Raw genomic sequence first — 19,470 nt, 5'->3', positions numbered from 1 at the left:
ACTGTCTAATAATTTATGCTTTCTGAGAAAAGAGATGAATTGTTGCTGATCTCTTGCTTATTTTGTCCTGCTCTCAAGCAGTAATTATCTTTTAATTCGCCCATCTTAAACATCTCAATCACCCTTGCCAGGAAAAATGAAAACGAAAGACTAAAACCGTTTACTCCCCACTACTAAAATAAAATAAAAAAATCCAAGGCTAAGTAGAGAAAAAAAGATAAGGATAGAATTATAGTCTCCTTTTACTTATTCTGTTCAGAATACTTCTCTTCTATTAATTCAACACAGAGAGAGACTAGACATTAGCTCTGCCACATGTCTAAATCTGCATATACTTATATGTGTATTAAAATTCTATTACAGCAAAAAAACAATTTCGAATTTTGGAATCACAACAGTGATCTAATATTTCATTAAAAAGAAAATCTGTATTCTGTCAACTCTTGATCATCTGTGTGAACACAGGAAGATGGTAGCATGGATAATCCCAGACTAATTTATATTTGTCTTTGTTCAACTTTAGATTCACCCAAAGTAGAGAATGGAGTAATTTTTATAGCTAGAGGGGACTTCAAGATCATTTTGTCTACCTTTGACATTTTGCAAAAGAAGGAGCCAAGACCCAGAGAGATTAAGTGACTTCAATGAAATTCTTGTGCTTTCTCAACTACATTATATTAATAATTATAAAGAGACAACCATGCTGTCTCTTTATAATTATAAAGCTAGTAATATGTATGTAAAGAACTGTCTGTATATAATTGGACAAAGAGCTTACTAAAGAATAATTACCAGTTTTTTTATATGTCATTCATCCTCATGTACCTAAATCCTGGCCCTACTCCTAATTATAATCAACTGATAGAAAGCATGATGGGAGCTCCCACAGTAGGCAATTCCTCCTACTATTACTGCCATGGGGTGGGAGTGGGGAAAAGGAGGATTCCATTTAAATGCTAGGACAACAAGGAAAGTTAGAGTAAATAAACTCTTTAATCAGAGTATAGATAAAGGTAAAAAAGGAATCTTTTTTTTAACTGCCAAATTCATTCAAAATTTCTCAGCTCTGTAATTGGAGCCTCAGCTGTATATTCCCATGCTATAATATGTTTACATTATGAGTTAAGTAGGGGCAGGTGGAAACCTAATAACTCTATGTAACCAAGTTTCTATGGAAAAATACATTTTAAGTTTCAAATAGTTGACTTATCAAACTTTAAGATATAACCTAATCATAAATTAAGGATTGCCTGGATATACATAACAGACTCAAACATATATACTCACATTTATATAAATATGTAGATAAACCTGTAAAAGGACGAATGAACTAGCTAATGAGTAAGTGAATAGAAAAATAAGTATAGGTACCGATTTAGTTATGTGAAGAACAGGTGAAAACACCAAAAATTTAGGAAGGGAAGTCATTTTTTTACCATCCTGGAAATAATCACAAAAAACTCATAACATGTTCTGCTGCTAAATATTTCCTGTGCCACTAACTACCCCTGAGAGCTTCATATCTCTGGGGGCAGATAAGGATAACTATAGAGGACAGGAGAAGGTGACTAGCTAAAAAAAACCCACAAAATGCTAATTTCATACTAAACCTCGGTTGTCTAAGTACATAAAGCAGTTAACATACCGGGCCAGTAGTGTTAGCAAGTCTTCCAAATATATTCAGGTGCTCAATAATGCCCCTGAGTTCCTGGGTCATTCGTTTCAGCTGAGCATCTACATTTTCTGCTAATTTGTAACTGAAAAGACAGGTAAAATAAAGGGATTAACAACAAATGTTTTCTCCACTGATGTATCATTACTGACATACAAAGATGATATTGCCAACTGGATTTGCCCCAGTTCCTCTACCTTCTCAGTAGGTCTCAGTTATGACTAATGGCACATTTTTATGGATGCAGCATTCATGATCTTATTACCATATTCTACAGACTCCAGAGGTGAAGTCTTTTATCCACCTTGATATTTTTACAGTCACCTATTTACCCTCTAGATAATGTTCTGAAGCAAAGGAGCTCTAAAACAAAGGAACTCTTTTTGATGTCAAAATAAATGTCCCATATGACATTTAGATAGATATATTAGAGTTATTTGGTGTTTAGCAATATTTATTAAGTGCAGAGATGTCTTCAATGACTTTGAATGCATATATTTTCAAAGTAAAACCTTATATTAATATACTCCATCATCCAACAAAGATGTTTTGAGAAATGAGATTTACAATAATCAAGGGCAGATAAATCCGCTAAGTTCACAACAAATTGATTAATTGGCCAAATTCTCAAGATTTCCACCCAAACTGTTTACACACACACATACAAACATACACACACACAGACAACCTAGTCAATGAATATATTTATGAGATTAAAATGACCAAAGGGTTTTTCAACCTTAATGTCTATAAAAATTAAAGGATTCAATTAGATTGATTAATAACTATCTGCTGTCTTTCTGTTCCAAAGTTCTTGTAGGCAACTAGTTGCCTAGATTGTTGAAGATTCCAGTAGAGAGTCCATCACATTATAAATCTGACTACATAAAAGCAATTGGAAAAAAAAAAAAACAACTAATGTTTCAATTATTTCTTCAAATTATAGTTCGGATTTCATGGCCAAAAATACAACTCCATGTGTTTCAAAACAAACAAACAAATAAACAAGCAAATAAATAATAGAATGCATAGAATGCAATGCAAATAAGATTCATAAAAGCTGAAATACAAAAGCAGAAATGGAACAAGGGTCCATACAGTTAAAGCTGTACTTACTACATTTAATGTACCCACAAAAATGTTAACTTGCCAACCTCTTAAAAATAAGCTCAGTCTTTACTCACTAATAAGCCATTTATAAAATGAATCTGATTTAATCTCAATTTAGTTTATGTAGCACATTCATACACATTTTCCCAAGAATACTTTATAATGTGGCCTGATTACCAAATCTCAATTCCAGAGAGAGAAAGTTACTGTGGGAATATTGGCAATGTATCAACCAAAGGTAAGGACTGAATTGCACACAAATAAAATATATCCAGCCCAAGATATTGACGAAATCATTCAATTTTTGAAAGCTATGAAGTTTGCTCCCAGATTAACAAATTGCCTTTAAAGAGCAAATAATTTATCACTGAAGCAATTGCATGAACATTAGGTTTAGAAGAGCCAACATAAATAGTAGACCAAAAACATCTCACATTACTATGACAACACACATATAAAATTTGTATTTCTAATTTAAGAACAAACTTGACAAATATAAAAATTTACAGTGGTCATGTATAAGCTTGAGATTAATAACAGCCTATAAAATGCCATAAAACAAAACTGTCAGAACGATTATTTTCAAGCATCCTGAAAAGATAAACAGAAAATAGTCATATAAGCTCATAAATGGCAAGTACAAGAACTTGTCCTTTTCTACCAAATTTTATTGCCTGCCTTTCAATTCCATTTTCTCCCCTTTTTTTATAGTTAAGTCTCAACCCCGTTCCACAATCTTTATTTAGTTACTTACATCCTCTCACAATCCTCATCTTCATGCTGCTGATAAACAGACCCCCTATGGCCCTTCATAGTCACCACTAGAGGAGTCAAGAGATTTTCTAGTTCATTCTGCTGTGACAGGACAAAATCCAATTCTTGTTCCAGCCTGAAAAAAGAAACAAGTGAAGAAAAAGGCTGGCGAAAGGAATTTGAAGTGACAAAATAAGTGTCAATAAACTACAATTAGGAAAAACAAAACAAAACAAAGAGAACTTTAATCTTTCAACCTGGGGAATCTAAGGTATTACCTTTTCTGATCCAATTTTGCTTTTTCCACTTTTCTATATAAAGTAGTAATCTATAAAAAAAAAGGATATAATAATGTAAGTATTTAAATTTATATTATAATTTTAAGGCAATATTAATTTTCTCATATACACTTCAAGTATAAAAGAATTCCTAATTCAGGGCACCTATTACCTAAGGAAAATTTTTTTAAGTCGATCACCAATATTGGAATAGAAAATTAACCACGAAACACAGATCTATTCTCGTGTTCACCTGAAAATACTTGCACAATGTTTGTAGATTAGTGAGAATATCTTCTTACCTTCTCAGCATTTTCGTTCAAAGTATAGTCCCAATCATTGACTTGGGTGGCCTTGTGAATAAAGTACTCTTGATCCTCTAACTCAAGGCTCCATTTGTTTACCAGATCCTCCAGGTGACCATATGTCATCACGGGAGTTACAATTGCACTGAAAAAAAAGGAGGCAGTATGATTATATAATTATACTTTTAATAATATGATCAGATTTTTTAAATGAATAACATACGAGGACTTAGAGAAGAAAATAAGACATGAAGAGTTTCTCAGACCTGCTCCCCAACAAAACCACCACAACTGGAAAATATTATTTTAAAAACAACCATTCAAAGTCTCTGGAAATTATCCTAAGGAAATATAGCAAATAAAGATTTATTACAAAATCTACTAAACCTCAGTGAGAACAGCTGAAATCTGTGCCACAACCTGCTCCCTTCCTTACCCCTCAGCTCGGCACGATGGTAGCTCCATTCCGTGTAAGTGTGGCGAAAGAGCTAGGACTCCCTCTCCACACATGACCGATTCCAGGTCTAAGCAGTACCCTCAAAACTGAATAGGCAGCTGAGGTTACTGAGGTTCCATCCCCCAATAGGCAGAACCAGGCAAAATTCCCATTCCCCCACCAGCTGCTATCAAAAAGGCTGAGCAGATAGCTGATCTTTGATCCCCTGACCAGTGGAACCAGGCAATGTTTTGATTCCTCTGCTGAGACAAGGGTTAGCAGGGTGGGGAGGAGAGGGAATCATCAGTTCCCTTCCCAGCAGAGGCAGGCAATGTTCAATTCCCCTACCAGGGTACTGTCATCAAAATTCAGTGACAAAATGAACCTAAATCCCCACCCAGCAGCAACAAAGCTTTAAAAGGTAGAGCAAGACTAGTTACCATTAAGTTCTACCCCTTGTCTTTAGTGTCAGTGGGACCCAATGGGGAAGTAACCTCTATATCCACCTGGCATCACTGAGACTGAACACAGTACTATAATTAGGGGCTGGTAATGACTCCAATTCCCAGCACCCTTACTGTCATCAAGGCTCAGTGGAAAGCTTAACCTCCACATCCATTGGAAAAAAGAAACAAGACTAAATGAGGCAAGACAAAGCAAGGCTAGTCAGCACTCTGTCCCCTTTCTCCCCAGAGCCTGTGTCAGCAAGGCCCAGTAGACAGGGAGCCAAGCTTTCATACCAAACCAGAATCAATGTGGCTGAATAAAGTGATATGAGGCAGAGTAGTTGACATCCTGCTTCCTCTCTCTTCTTGTGTAAGTGGGGCCCAATAAAAAGCCGAAATTCTGCTTCTACCCCACAGGGACTAAGCAGTATCAGTTAGTCCTCTCTTCACTTCCCCTTGTTCCGAGTTCCTGGGGTCCAGCTGGGAGCCGAGGTCACATTCCCACTTCGAAGCAATAAAGTGGTGTGACACAATGCCCGTCTTATATGGGGAAGATATCAAGAGGGCTGAGGGAGGAGCTGAACTTCCACACCACCCATTTGCATTGAGGCAGTGGGAGTCAGTGCTTTACTTTTGTTGGAGTGGTACGAGCAGGGTCCAGTGGGAAGCTGAACACACGAACACACCCAACTCTTGCACTACACCTCCACAAAAGGATTTGCCTGATTTAAAAAGATTTAAATAAGATGTAGACTCTTCTAATGTAATAGACAAAATGTCCAGGATACAACTGAAAATTACTCATCATATCAAGAACCAGGAAAATCACAACTCAAAAGAGAAAAGACTATAGACGACAACATCGAGAGTTATCAGATGTTGGAATTATCCGAAAAAAAAATAGAAAGCAACCATCAAAGAGAGTAACAACAAGCAATTATAGGTTCTCTGGCAACAAATAAAAATAGAAAATCTCAAAAAAATAGAAGTTATGAAAAACAATCAAATAGAAATTATAGAACCGAAAAAATAAAATAACTGAAAAGGCTCACATGAAGGGTTCGATACTAGAGTGGAGATGACAGGGGACAGAATCAGTGAACTGGAGGATAGATCAATAGAATTTAAAGAACAGCAGAGAGAAAATAGGCAAAAAAACTGAAAAAAAACTCAAGGACCTGGAGGATAGTAATAAAAAGGGGTAATATTGATATCATTGGAGGATGATACATTAGAGAAGAGAGAATGGAATTAAAATAGTATTCTGAAAAATAAAGGTTGAAAATTTCCCAAATTTGGCAAAAGGTATAAACTTATAGATTCGAGAAGTTGAGCAGACACCAAACAGAATAATTTAGAGAAATCCATGCGAGGACATGCACAATACATAAAATTCTGAAAACTAAAGATAAAGAAAAAAGTCTTGAAAGCAGCCAGAAAGAAAGAACACATTACTTAAAACGGAATATCAACTTGAATGGCAGCAGATTTCTCATCTTAAACCATGGAAGCTAAAAGGATGTGTAACAACATTTTTCTTTCAATAACTGAAAGAAAAAAAAGAACTGTACCAAGATTTCTATATGCGGTGAAAATGTCCTGCAGAAATGAAGAGAAAGTATTCTCATGTAAAATAAACTTAAGACAATTTGTAGCTAGCAAACCTACCCTTGAAGATCGGCTAAAAAGAAAGGAAATGAAAATAGAACTCCTGAATTTCATAAATGAAAGAGCATCAAAATGAACAGAAAGTGTAAATATAACTATTAAACTTCTCATGAGTTTCTTAAATCATATTTGATGGTTGAAGCAAAAAGTATAATACCACATAATGTGGCGTTCAATGTACATGGAGGAAATACTTGAGAAAATTATACTTAAAAAAGAAGATTAAAGGGAACTAAACTGAAGTAAGGTTTTACATTTCACCCAAAGTGGTAGAATGTCAATATGACTAGACTGCTATAAGTTATTGTAATACCTAGAGCAACAAGTAAGAAAATTATACAAAGAAATATACTCAGAAATACTAAAAATTGGACAACGTGGAACCCTAATAAATGTTTGAATAACTGAGAAGACGGTTAAATAAAAGAGAAACAGAAAAACAAAAACAAAGGTAACAAAAAAATAATAAAGCAGCAGACTTAAGCCCTAACATATCAATAATTATCTTAAATGTAACTGTGCTAAAAATCAACTTGAAATGGATTAAAGACTTAAATGTAAGACCAAAACCATGAAACTCCTAGAAGAAAATATTGGACTAAAGCTCCTTGAGACATGGGTCTTTCTAATGATTTTCTGGATATTACAACTAAAGAATAAACAATAAAAATAAAAAATAAATAAGTGAGACTATGTCAAACTAAAAAAGCTTCTGCACAGCAAAAAAAAAAAATCAACAAAATGAAAAAACAATCTAAGAAATGAGAAAAAAATATTTGGAAATCATATCATATATCTAATATGGAGTTAATATCCAAAATATATGAAGAGCTCATTTAACTCAAGAGCAAAATAACAAATAACCCAATTAAAAAAATGGGCAAAGAACCTGAATAGACATTTCTCCAAAGAAGATATACAAAAAGCCAACAGGTACATGAAAAGATGCTCAATATCACTAGTCATTAGGGAAATGCAAGTTAAAATCATGATGAGATATCACTTCACACCAATTAGAATGGCCATCAACAAAAAAGACAAGTTAACAAATGCTGGCATGGATGTGAAGAAAAGGGAACCCTTGTGCACTGTTGGTGAAATTCTAGATTGGTATAGCCACTATGAAAAACAGTATGGAAGATCCTAAAAACAATTAAAAATAGAACTACCATATGATCCAGCAATTCCACTTTTGGGAATGTATCCAAAGGAAACAAAAACACTAACTCAAAAAGATATCTGATCTCCCCAAGTTCATAGCAGCATTATTTACAATGGCCAAGACCTGGAAACAATCTAAGTGTCCATCGATGGGCAAATGGATAAAGTGATCAAAAGATACAAACTTCCAATTATAAGAAAAGTAGTACTAAGGATGCAATGTACAATATGATGACTATAGCTAACACTGCAGTACGATATATAGGAAAGTTGTTAAGAAAGTAAATCCTGAGTTCTCATCCAAAGGAGAATTTAAAATTTTTTTTTCCTCTTTTCTTTTCATTGTATCTATAAGAGAAGATAAATGTTAGCTGAACCTACTGTGGTAATCAGTTTACAATATATGTAATTCTAAACATCATGCTCAGTATGCCTTAAATTTAAACATTGATGTATATCAATTGTTTTTCAATAAAACTGGGAAAAATGTAAATGTGCTAAATATACCAACTAAAAGACAGAAATTGGCAAAATGGATAAAAACATTATGATCCATCAATATGCTGTCTACAAGAAATTCACTTAAGGACACAGATAGGCTGAAAGTAAAATGATGAAAAAAGATATACATGCAAGATTATTTTTTTAAAAAAAAATGGCTATATAAATATTAGATAAAGTCAGTTTCGGCAAAAAAAAAAAATACCAGGGTCAAAGAGAGACATTATCTAATGATGAAAGAATCAAAGCACCAGGAAAGTCAAGAATCCTAAACATGTAAGCAACCAAATGGCAGAGTCTCAAAATACATGTAGTGCAATTGATAGAGCTAAAGGAAGAAACAGGTAAATATGTAATTACAGTTGGAGACTCAAAAAGCCACTCTCCACAACAGAAAGAAGCACTAGAAAGAAAAGCAGAAAGGATACAGATCTGAAAATACAATGAAGCAACAAGATCTAATTATCATTTATTGAACACTCCACTCAACAGCAGAAAACACAACTCTCAGGAGTCCATGGAATATTGGCCAAGAAAGACCATATCCTCATCCATAAAACAAACCTAAGAAATATAAAAGAACTAAAGTTATACAGAGCATGTTCTCCAATGATAATGGAATCAAACTAGAAACCAACAAGGAAATAAAAAAAGAAAATCTCCAAATACTTGTAAATCAAATACACTTCTATATAATCTATGGGTCAGAGAGCAATTCATAAAAGAAATTTTAAAAGCTCAGTTGACCTTGAACAACATGGAGGTTAGGGGCAACAACCCTTCATGCAGTTGAAAATATATGTATAACTTTTGACTCTCCCAAAACTTAACTACTAATGACCTACTCTTGACTGGAAGCCTTACCAATAACATAAACAGTTAACACATATGTTATATTTTGTATGTTATATGTATTATATACTGTATTCTTACAATAAAGTAAACTAGAAGAAAATGTTATTGAGAAAAATAAGGAAGACAAAATACATTTACAGTTTTTATTTTTTTAAAAATCCACATATAAGTAGACCCATGAAGTTCAAACGAGGTTGTTCAAGGGTCAACTATACATAGAATTGAATGAAAATAAAAATACAATATAACATAATATGCACACAGCTAATGTAGTGCTGAGAAGGATATTTATAGTACCAAATACTTATATTAGAAAAGAGGAAAGGTCTCAAATCAATAATCAAAGTTCATACCTCAAATAACTAGAAAAAAGAACAAAACAAACCCAACATAATCAGAAGGGGAAATAATAAAGTGTAGATATTAATAAAATCAAAAATGAAAGCAATAGACCAGTCAATGAAATAAAAGCTACTTTATTTCACTGGGAAAAGATTAATAAAATTTGTAAAAGAAAGGTACAAATCACCAATATCAGAAATGAAACAGGAATATGTCTATAGCTATTAAAAGGACAAAAAGGGAATACTATGAGCAACTTTACACTCATAAAGTTGATAACTTAGAAGAAACAGACCAATTCCTTAAAAACCATACACTACTAAAACTCATAGAAGATGAAACAGATAGCCTGAATAGTCCTAGAACCATTGAAGAAATCGATTTACAACTTAAAAGGCCCAGAGGTTTCACTGGAGAATTCTGCCAAACATTTAATGAATTAATACCAATTTTCCACAATTTCTTTTATAAAATATAAGAGAGGGAAATACTTCATTTTATGAGGCCAGAATTATCTGGATTTATATAAAAACCAGAATTAGAATTTAAAAAGAAAACTAAACTACAGACCACTATCTCTCATGGACTTAGATATAAAAGTTCTCAAGCATAATACTAGAAACTGAATCTAAAAATATATATAGACCACAACCAAGTGGTTATTTATTCCACATATGCAAATCTGGTTCAACATTTGAAAATAAATCAGTGTAATCCACCATACCATCAAGCTAAAAATGAAAAAGCTTAAATTAAGCATTTAAAACAAATATGTCTAGTTGATTTTTGAGAAAGGTGCAAAAGCATTTAAATAGAAGAAGATAGCCTTTCAACAAATGATGCCGGAAAATGATGGGCATCCCTAGACAAAAAAAAAAAAAAAAATTCAACCTAAAACTCATACTTTATACAAAAATTAACTCAAAATGAATCATGAGCTTAAAATGTGAAATGTAAAACTATAAAACTTATAGAATGAAAATAGATCATCTATGGTATCTAGAATTAGGCAAAGAGATCTTATATTTGACACTAAAAGAATAATCCATTAAAGGGAAAATTGGTAAATCAGACCTCATCAATTAAAAGTTTTTGTATGGTAAAATACGCTATTGAAAAGATGAAAAGGCAAGTTATGGAGCTAGAAAAAAGTTTTGTAAACCACATAGCTGATAAAGAACTGGTATCAAGAAAATATAAAACTCTTAAAATTTAATAGTAAAAAAAAATTGAAGTAGAAAAAATACAAAAGACATGAACAGACACCACCAAAGAGGATATACCGATGACAAACACATGAAAAGATGTTTAACATCATCAGTCATCAGGGAAATGTAAATTAAAACCACATGAGATACCACTTCATATCTATTAGAGGGGCTAAAATAAAAATAGTGACAATATCAAATCCAGGCAAGAATGCAGACAAGCTGGATCTCTCATACATTGCTGTTGGGTGTGTAAAATGGCACAGCCATGATGGAAAAGAACTTGGCAACTTCTTAAAAAAAATAAACATGGACCTACCATCCCACCCAGCAACTATACACCTGGCCATTTGTCCCAGAGAGACTATATGTACAAAAAACCTGTACACAAATGTTCATAGCAGCTTTATTTACAATAGCCCAAAACTGGAAATGACCTAGATGTCCATCAACAGGTAAATAGTTAAACAAACTATGGTACACCCACAATACTGTGGACTACTGTAAAATAAAAAAGAACAGACTATTGATGCATGTGACAACTTTATCTCAAGGAATTATGCCTAATGAATGAAATAAAAAAAAAACCTACCATCCAAAAATTGCATACTTTATGATTCCATTTGTATAACATTTCAAAAACTGTCAAGATTATAGAAATGGAGATCAGACTAATTGTTGCCCAGGGTCAGGGAAAGGAGGGGAGGATAGTGAGTGTTCCTATAAAGGGGCAACAGGAGGGATCCTTGTGGTGATGGAACTGTTCTGTATGTTGACTGTATCAATGTCAATATCCTGCATGTGATATAGTTTTGCAAGATGTTATTATTGGGGGAAAATAGGTGAAAAAACCACAGAGACTTTTTTTTGTATTATTTCTTAAAAGTACATGTGAATCTAAAATTATCTCAAAATAAAAAGTTTAATAAAAAAAAGGACAAAAAGAGAGGAACATGGCATAGACTGTAACAATACAGATGCTGGAGCTTGACTACCTGAATTTTAATCCTGGCTCAACCATTACCAACTGTGTGACCAGGGGCAGATCATAAAACCTCTATGTTCTCCAATTTTCTCATCTATAAAATGGGAATAAAAATATTGCCTATCTTATAGGGTTACTGTGAGGATTAAATAATATGACATCTGTAAAGCATTGTCAAGTTGCTAAACATATAGTAATCATACAATAAATATTAGCTATTATTAATAATAGAAATAATTTTATTATAATGGTATTCAGAAGACAAAAGTGTCCTGTTGGTTGTTCATCTTCCCAAGCTACAAAAATCCTTTCACTAACTGCTCTTTCAACTCTGAGTCGTTTACCTATTTTTCAAACACTATTCTAAAGCTATACAAGCAAATTATGCCTGTGTACAATGTGTAAAATGAAACTCACACAAATTTTTAAATATATAGGCTTACTTAACAGTTGAAGTAAAAGGTATAGAAGCGAAACCAACTGGAATAGTGTTATTAATCCCAGGTGATGTCAGAGGTTTTAGACTGAAGGCCAAGCCACTGGTGGTTGTGGTTGTGGTTGTTGTGGTAGTGGTAACAGTGGTAGTGGTGGTTGTTGATGTCGTAGCTAGAAAATAAAATGTAAAATGTTAGAAAGGAATGAGAAACATTTTCATTCAGTCATTGATCAGTCAGGATAAAAACCATATACACATTATTTGAACTCAAAGTTGTATGGATTTGAACTCAATGTTGTTGTAATGCGAAGAAATATATGTCAGGCCAAGTATCTGGATAAACCTCCCTGCTGAAAACTAACACTCCTGGATAAATTTATAGAAAAATAAAATTTACAACCTAACCAGACCTTCAACCATTAAAGAAACTGAATCAATTCCCAAAACTCTTCCCATGAAGAAAACTCCAGAACCAGATGACCTCACAGCTAAGTTCTACTAAACTTTCAAGGAAAGAATTGCAACCTTATACGAATTCTCTGTACATCCATATCCTTGCATACTTACATGAATACATTTGTGTAATTAATTTCTAGAAATGAAATTGCTGGGTTGAAGGGTCAGCATGCTCTAAATTTTATATATCTTGCCAAATTGCCATACCAAAAAGATTTTGCCAATTTACATTCCTATCAATAGGAAAGAATATCTGTTTCTCTACATCAAAGCCCATACAAGGCATACATCTTTGCCAGTCTAATAGGTAAAAGTCTCTCAAAATTTTATCTACAGCCTAGGCCTGTCTCCTGTGTGTCTTTTTCTATTGTCATCTCTACTAGAATGTCCTGCCCTCTGTAGATGAAATGCTCAGTATACTTCATGGCTTAGCTCAAATTCCTCCTTCCCCATGTTTATTGCTCATTTTTCTTCTATTCATTGTTACATCTTGGTTTTCTGAACTTCTATAGCACTTTTGTTTTTTCCTACACCCTAAGCACTTAAAGAATAATGAACAGAAAATTGTGGCTGGGTGGACTGGAATTTTTTTTACATTTTGGGTCTCTGTAATTTCAAATGTTCTTGTAATTAATAAATGCTACTTCTATAACAAAAATTGTTACCTGCCAATACACATGCACTGCCTATTCTAAAGGAAATTGGTCTACTCCATTCTTGCTCAGGAATCAGGCTCAGACACCCATTCTTTATTCTAGTAACTTTGTCCTTTGATCCTGGTTCACAGTTGTTTGGGACAAGGGTGGGCATCTGAAGTATGGGAAGCCATCCCATATGCTACTGCCAGTCTATGAGAAGGTCTGGCATAAAAAAGCTGTAGCCAGATATAAGATGGGTCAGAATCTTATTTTCAAAAATTTAGAGCTATAGAAAGAAACAGACTATTGGTAGAAATTTGGAAATATTTCCAAAAGTGTAGAAAGAATCAGACTATAGGCAGCGGGAGTTGGAAGGACTGACAGAGAAAGAATGTGAAGTAGAATTAAGGGGCCATGAGCAAGTCAAAATTAAGAATAAGCTAAAACAGTAATGCAGAAAAAGGGGTAAGGAAACCAATGGGAAGTTAACAAAAGAAAAAAAGAAGTTGACAAAGGGAGAACAACTGAATTATGTTTATGTCATATTAGATTCTGGAGGTCTCTATAGCTGCTTTTTGAACAATTTTTAAGTTCCAATTTTATTGAAGTTCAGTGCCACAACAATACCTGTATTAGATTCCCACAAGATTCCATTTCCCATTTGGCCACAAGGATCCTTATAATACTTCCCCCCATTCTTTGTGCTGGCCTCTGTGAGGATGGAATGAATGCCACAGGGAAAGATGATGCCCAATCATAAAGGATCCTTGTGATCACTATCAGTCAAAACACTGGAGAGACTACTTGGATCTTGTGTGGCATTATTTACAGCCATGTCACCCCTTTCTTCATCTGAGAATAACAGTGTTATTCTAAAAATAAATCTTTCCCCAGAAATTCTAAAAGTTAATGACACCATCAAGACTTCATTCATTCAAACACTGGGCAACTACTATATTCAAAACTGGAAAACAATTAAGTAAAAAAATGAGTCCTTCTTGTAAAGAAGCTTATCTTCCCTCAAAGATTTTTTTAAAAAGTAATTATTATTTTATGACATGAACAGATATATAAAGATGATGTATACTTAAGAGAAAACAGCAAAATCTAAGATTATGTGTGTGCATATATATACACACATATCAAATCCCATTTTTGTAGAAATAAATTTAATGAAGTTTTGTGTGTGTTTGGAAACAAGGCTGGAAAGAGAAACAATAAACCGTTCTCTCTAGAGGGAATGACATATATATATGTATATATGTATATATGTATATATGTATATATGTATATATATACATGTGCATGTATATATGTGCATGTATATATATATATATATATATATATGTGCATGTATATATGGTTTTTATAATTTAGAAAAAGCAAACTACTATTCCGACCACTAAAGAAACAACTAAGTAGGCAAACAAAATACTTTTCAGAGATGATGAGTGATACCTTCAGGAAATTAATATCTGTCAGCTTAAACATAAAGGAATCATGAGTCATAAAGAATGGTATGATTATTTAAAACTTTTTATACAGTATTCATCTTTGTTTCTGATTTTTTATGCCATTTAAAAAAGGTATAAATTAGCTCTGGCAGAGGTGAGGAGGGAGTGTATAAAAAAAATTAGCTCTGGCATAAGAGATAATATTTAAATAACAATAATGTTTCAATTAATACCAAAAGAGGCAATAGATTTGGGAATAAAGGTTCTATTACACTCTGATTTTGCAAGTTACAACTTTGGTCTAACTAAATACAGTCAACTCTACCTATCTGTATAGTAAAAGGGAAGCACAGTTCTATAAATAAGAGAAAATAATCGCATGCCAAATTTGGATTTACATTTAAATAAATCTCATTCTGATGGTCTTAAAATCATTATATAAAATAGTGAAAACATCCTTTCAAAGATTCTACTGTCCAGTTTTCCTATCCTGTCCATGCTGGGAATGGACAGCATTACTTTCTCAGACTCATATAAAAGATGACAGTGGTAACAAGCAAACTTGTCTTAAAACTTGCCGATTATACCTAAGGTGGAGAATAATCCCGAATGGTTATAAATTTGCAGACACAGACACTTGAAAACTACTCTGTAAGGCTGATTTGTGAGATGAAGAAAGTGATCAAGTGAATATACTTAGGGAGAAGGAAAAGTGAGTAGGGGGAAGAAATAACTCTGGGTTGCAGGTGTAGAGTTGAGACTTATTTGATGAAGAGGTGGGTAAGTACATAAGATAGTGGTGAATAAAATGGCAATAAGGGGTGAGCTGATAGCAAAGGTACCAATTTGCAGGAAGGAATTTGAGACTTAGATAGGTAGGGGTGGGCAATGGCAGAGTCACCAAAAAGCCTGTCAATTAGTATTTCAATGACTCAATATTTCACTTCATCTCTAAGTAAACTTTTAAAAATAAAAACAAACAAGACTTCCTAAAATGGAGTCTGATTTAAATGGTAGGTTTAAGTGGCAATTGTCCTCTAACTTCCTGGTTCACTCTAGCTATAAGGCAATGGGTAACCAAGTTTTCTTCAACCTACAACCTAACTAGCTCCTAAGTGACAGAAACAAATTTAGGTTAGGTCTACAGAAACTCTTGTAATCAGCCTTAGAAGGTCAACTTTAATGTAGGTCAAAAATTAACTTTTAGAGAAAAAAACTCTATATCAATCTCAATATATTCGGTCAATTTAAACACTATTATCAATAATAAAAATCCTTAAGTTTAAAAGTTGATAAGAATTTGATAGTAGCTTTGATTGTAGTTATCTCAAAGAAGTAATATCACTGATATCAATTGTCTCATTCTACTCTCTGGTAATTGTCAGTATTGCTGTACCTTTTGAATACTCTGATGAGGTGATCAAAATCTACTTAGTCCTGTAAGCAACAGAATACAACCAACTTACTGTCTACTATGCAGTACATTTCCAATGAGTGCCCAAATATGTCCCAAAAATTCTAAAAACTTACTAGATACAGTAGATGCTGCTCCACCCTCTCCAGAGAATTTTAATCTAAATCCCATAGTTATATCACCAAGCATTCCAGCTGAAGTTGTTGGGGCACCGACTGCAGAGAACAACATAATATTACTATTATACTTTTAAACAAAAATATTGAGGGATTTATATAGTCTTTTTCATCTCAAGTGTCCTTTAGAAACTTTTGGATAAACTTCAAAAAACTATGGTCAATCCATTTATATGAAATGTGCAGAAAAGGCAAGTCTGTAGAGACAGAAAATAGGTTAGTAGTCATCTGGGGCTGAGAGATCTTATTAGGGTGGTAGAAATGTTCTAAAACTGGATTATAGCAATAGTTATACAACTCAGAAAACTTATTAAAAACACTGAACTGTACACTTAGGACAACAAAGACAGAAGGAAAGGTCTGAGGGCAAGTATTTGATTAAAAATGGAATTCATTCAACAATTTTAACTCCCAACCTCGGACATGGTCATATTCACAAAATCTATTGTAGTTGAGAAAGATATTGCTTACATATATCAAAAGGTTTCTAGAATCTCAGTCATGTCTCAAAATTAGAAATTTACTTGATAGAAAATACAACTCAAGTGGTAACCAGCAATTTTAACTGTTTACCTATGCCAACTGCACAAAAGTATGGGGATGGTAGGCCACTAGTTTTTACTCTCAGCTAAGCATCAGCTAGGATTACAATAATAAAGTCTAATGATGAACATCACGGCCCTGGGAAGATACCTCGAAAACACAGTCAACTTATATAGACCTGTTAAAAAGAACTACCTAACACATATACAGAATTCAATATTCTTAACATTTGCTTTTATTCTGCTAATGGAAGATGTGTAGCAAAGAAGCTGAGGTTGCAAGATAATTAATGTCCCACTTTTTAGCTCGAAGCATCCAGATGTTCCCTTCAAGGGGGGAGGCCATAAGACATCACATAGTGTCAATTAAAACCTCAAATTACAACTGGTCCTTGTCATGTAACCCTTCTGATATGTAAAATGTAAGGAATACGAACTTGGTCTATATAGAAGAATATACTCTAACAAGGCTTCAACTTTTATTTCCTATTTTATATTATTCGCATGGATAATAAGACTTTTTCCCTTCAGACATACTTGGCAAAACTCCCACTTCCTATTCCCATTAGCTTCAAAAAGTTTCAAAACATTACAATGTTAATGAATTATATGCTTAAAATTATCATTTTAGGCTATAATAATCATGTTAATATAAATTCACAGCTAAAGCCATGACAGTTAGGTTGTTAAACAAAGCTACTATTGCTATCAGCAGTTACAGATGGGTTCAAGCATAATGATAATTTATAAGATGCAAGAGACCCACGGCTTATATTGGAAAATTGAGTTAAGTGGTCTCATGCAAAATAACAATATTTTCTTTGCAACCAGTAACTTACATGAGAGCCCAGTAGCAGCAGTGGAGGTGGAAATATTTGAGATTGATGTAAACAGCATGGTGCTGGAACTAGTAGTGATGGCAACAGTGGATGCTGGAGTCAAACCTAAAAATCAAAGTAACAAGTAGAAAAAGATGTCACACTGGAAACTACAAGATATTGTTGAAAGAAACTGAAGAAGACACACAAAAAAATGGAAAGTATTCCATGTTTATGGTTGGAAGAATTAACATTGGTAAAATGTTCATATTACCTACAGCAATATACAGATTCAGTGCAATTCCTACCAAAATCCCAATGGCATTTTTCACATAAATGGAACAAAAAATTCTCAAATCTGTATGGAACCATAAGACCCTGAATAACCAAAGCGGTCCTGAGAAAAAAAGAACAAAGCCAAAGGTATCACATTCCCCAGTATGATACTGTCAGAAAAACAGATACACAGTCCTCTGGAACAGAATTGAGAGCCCAGAAATAAACCATATATATACAATAAAGAAAGGAAAGTCTCTTCAATAAATGGTGCTGGGAAAACTAGACAGCCATGTGCAAAACAATGAAATTGGACCACTATCTTAAAACATACATAAAAACAATTTTTAAAACATCACTATAACAAGGTTCATTTATATGCAGAAATAAAAACAAAGCAAGGAAAAGCAGATACCCTGAAATCTCATAAATATGACACAGTAAAAGCCTGATTAAAAAAAATAGTTCATTAGTACTGTTTAGGATAGCCAGCCCTCCAGCACCATTGTAATAAAGAAATTCTACTTTACTACAAAAGTAAATATAAGAGGAGGATCCAATTCCAGAATTGCACATTAGAGGTCCTGGGGACCCATTCCCAAGTGAAACAACCATAACTGATAAAAAAATATATTAAAAAGCTTGAAATCTCTGAAAATGGTCCTAAAGGTATATAGCAAATGAAGAAACATTTATTCAAGAAAATCTGCTAAAACTCAGTAATACCAATGAGAGTCTGGCATATGAGTTACAACCCACTCCCTTCCTCCATCCATCATCCTCCTCACTTTGATGAGCTACCCTTGCTCACCTAAAGCTATACTTCAGAAAGGAGTGGCCAAGAAGACTAGACTCCCTTGTTCCCCAGCTCCCGCTCAAGAAATCCACTATTCTATTTGGAGGGTCAAGTAGCCAGAATTTTTCATCACCTCCAACACAGAGTTATAGTGCTGAAATTCTTGTGAGTACAGCCAAGAGTTATGGGCTCCTTTCTTCCATTCAGCCCCCAAAGGGCAGAGGCTCTGCACCAGGCACAGCAGGCAGAGAATACTGGGGTGCCACTACCCTTACCTTGCTTGCCTTGCCCCAGCTCACTTGTAGGGCTGAGGTTCCATGCCTGAAGAGATAAGCAAGAAGAGGAGAGGCAATTGTCACTGCCAAGAGCCCAAAGCAATGGTTCAAAGATTTTGCTCAGGGATAAAGGCAGCCCATAAGAACATAGATCTTCCCAAAAGAGCTGACCTTATTTGAAACAGAATGTGAGGAAATTCAAGCCAAAGGACTCGCTCTCAAAAAAAAAATGGAGATTTGGGTGGTAAGCAATTAAGAGGAGGCAAATAGGCTATACTATTTGGAGGGCTGGCTATACTAAACAGTACTAATGAACTATTTTTTTTAATCAGTCTTTTACTGAATGGAAGAAGGGAGCCTGTAACTCTTGGCTGAGGCAAATAGTTTCATGAAAGCAACAATTTAAGCTATAGGCCAGCTAGTTTACCGGAGATAACCAGGGAAAGAGAAAGTTGAAAAGAACACTCCT

The 19,470-nt window shown here is 34.0% G+C and overlaps 1 protein-coding gene across 3 annotated transcripts in view; it reads right to left on the bottom strand.

Moving 5' to 3' along the window:
- The window catches only part of NUP62CL (nucleoporin 62 C-terminal like), a 67,826-nt gene that overhangs the window by 16,141 nt on the left and 32,215 nt on the right, over positions 1-19,470 (bottom strand). For 2 of the 3 annotated variants that reach the window (XM_039878937.1, XM_039878938.1), the window contains exons 2-8: positions 17,676-17,780; positions 16,235-16,333; positions 12,164-12,326; positions 4,116-4,263; positions 3,814-3,863; positions 3,537-3,671; positions 1,646-1,757 (exon numbers count right to left, since the gene is read on the bottom strand). In XM_039878937.1, the coding sequence (XP_039734871.1) occupies positions 1,646-1,757; positions 3,537-3,671; positions 3,814-3,863; positions 4,116-4,263; positions 12,164-12,326; positions 16,235-16,333; positions 17,676-17,733 (765 nt within the window). In that variant the 5' untranslated portion in view covers positions 17,734-17,780. The remainder of the gene's footprint in view (positions 1-1,645; positions 1,758-3,536; positions 3,672-3,813; positions 3,864-4,115; positions 4,264-12,163; positions 12,327-16,234; positions 16,334-17,675; positions 17,781-19,470) is intronic. The other variant, XM_039878939.1, reaches the window with a different exon arrangement.

This window comes from Pteropus medius, unplaced genomic scaffold (assembly GCF_902729225.1).
Source record: "Pteropus medius unplaced genomic scaffold, Ma_sr-lr_union100, whole genome shotgun sequence".
Taxonomy (NCBI): Eukaryota; Metazoa; Chordata; class Mammalia; order Chiroptera; family Pteropodidae; genus Pteropus; species Pteropus medius.
The sequence above is the reverse complement of the archived record's forward strand: the minus strand, read 5'-3'. Positions and strand labels throughout refer to the sequence as shown.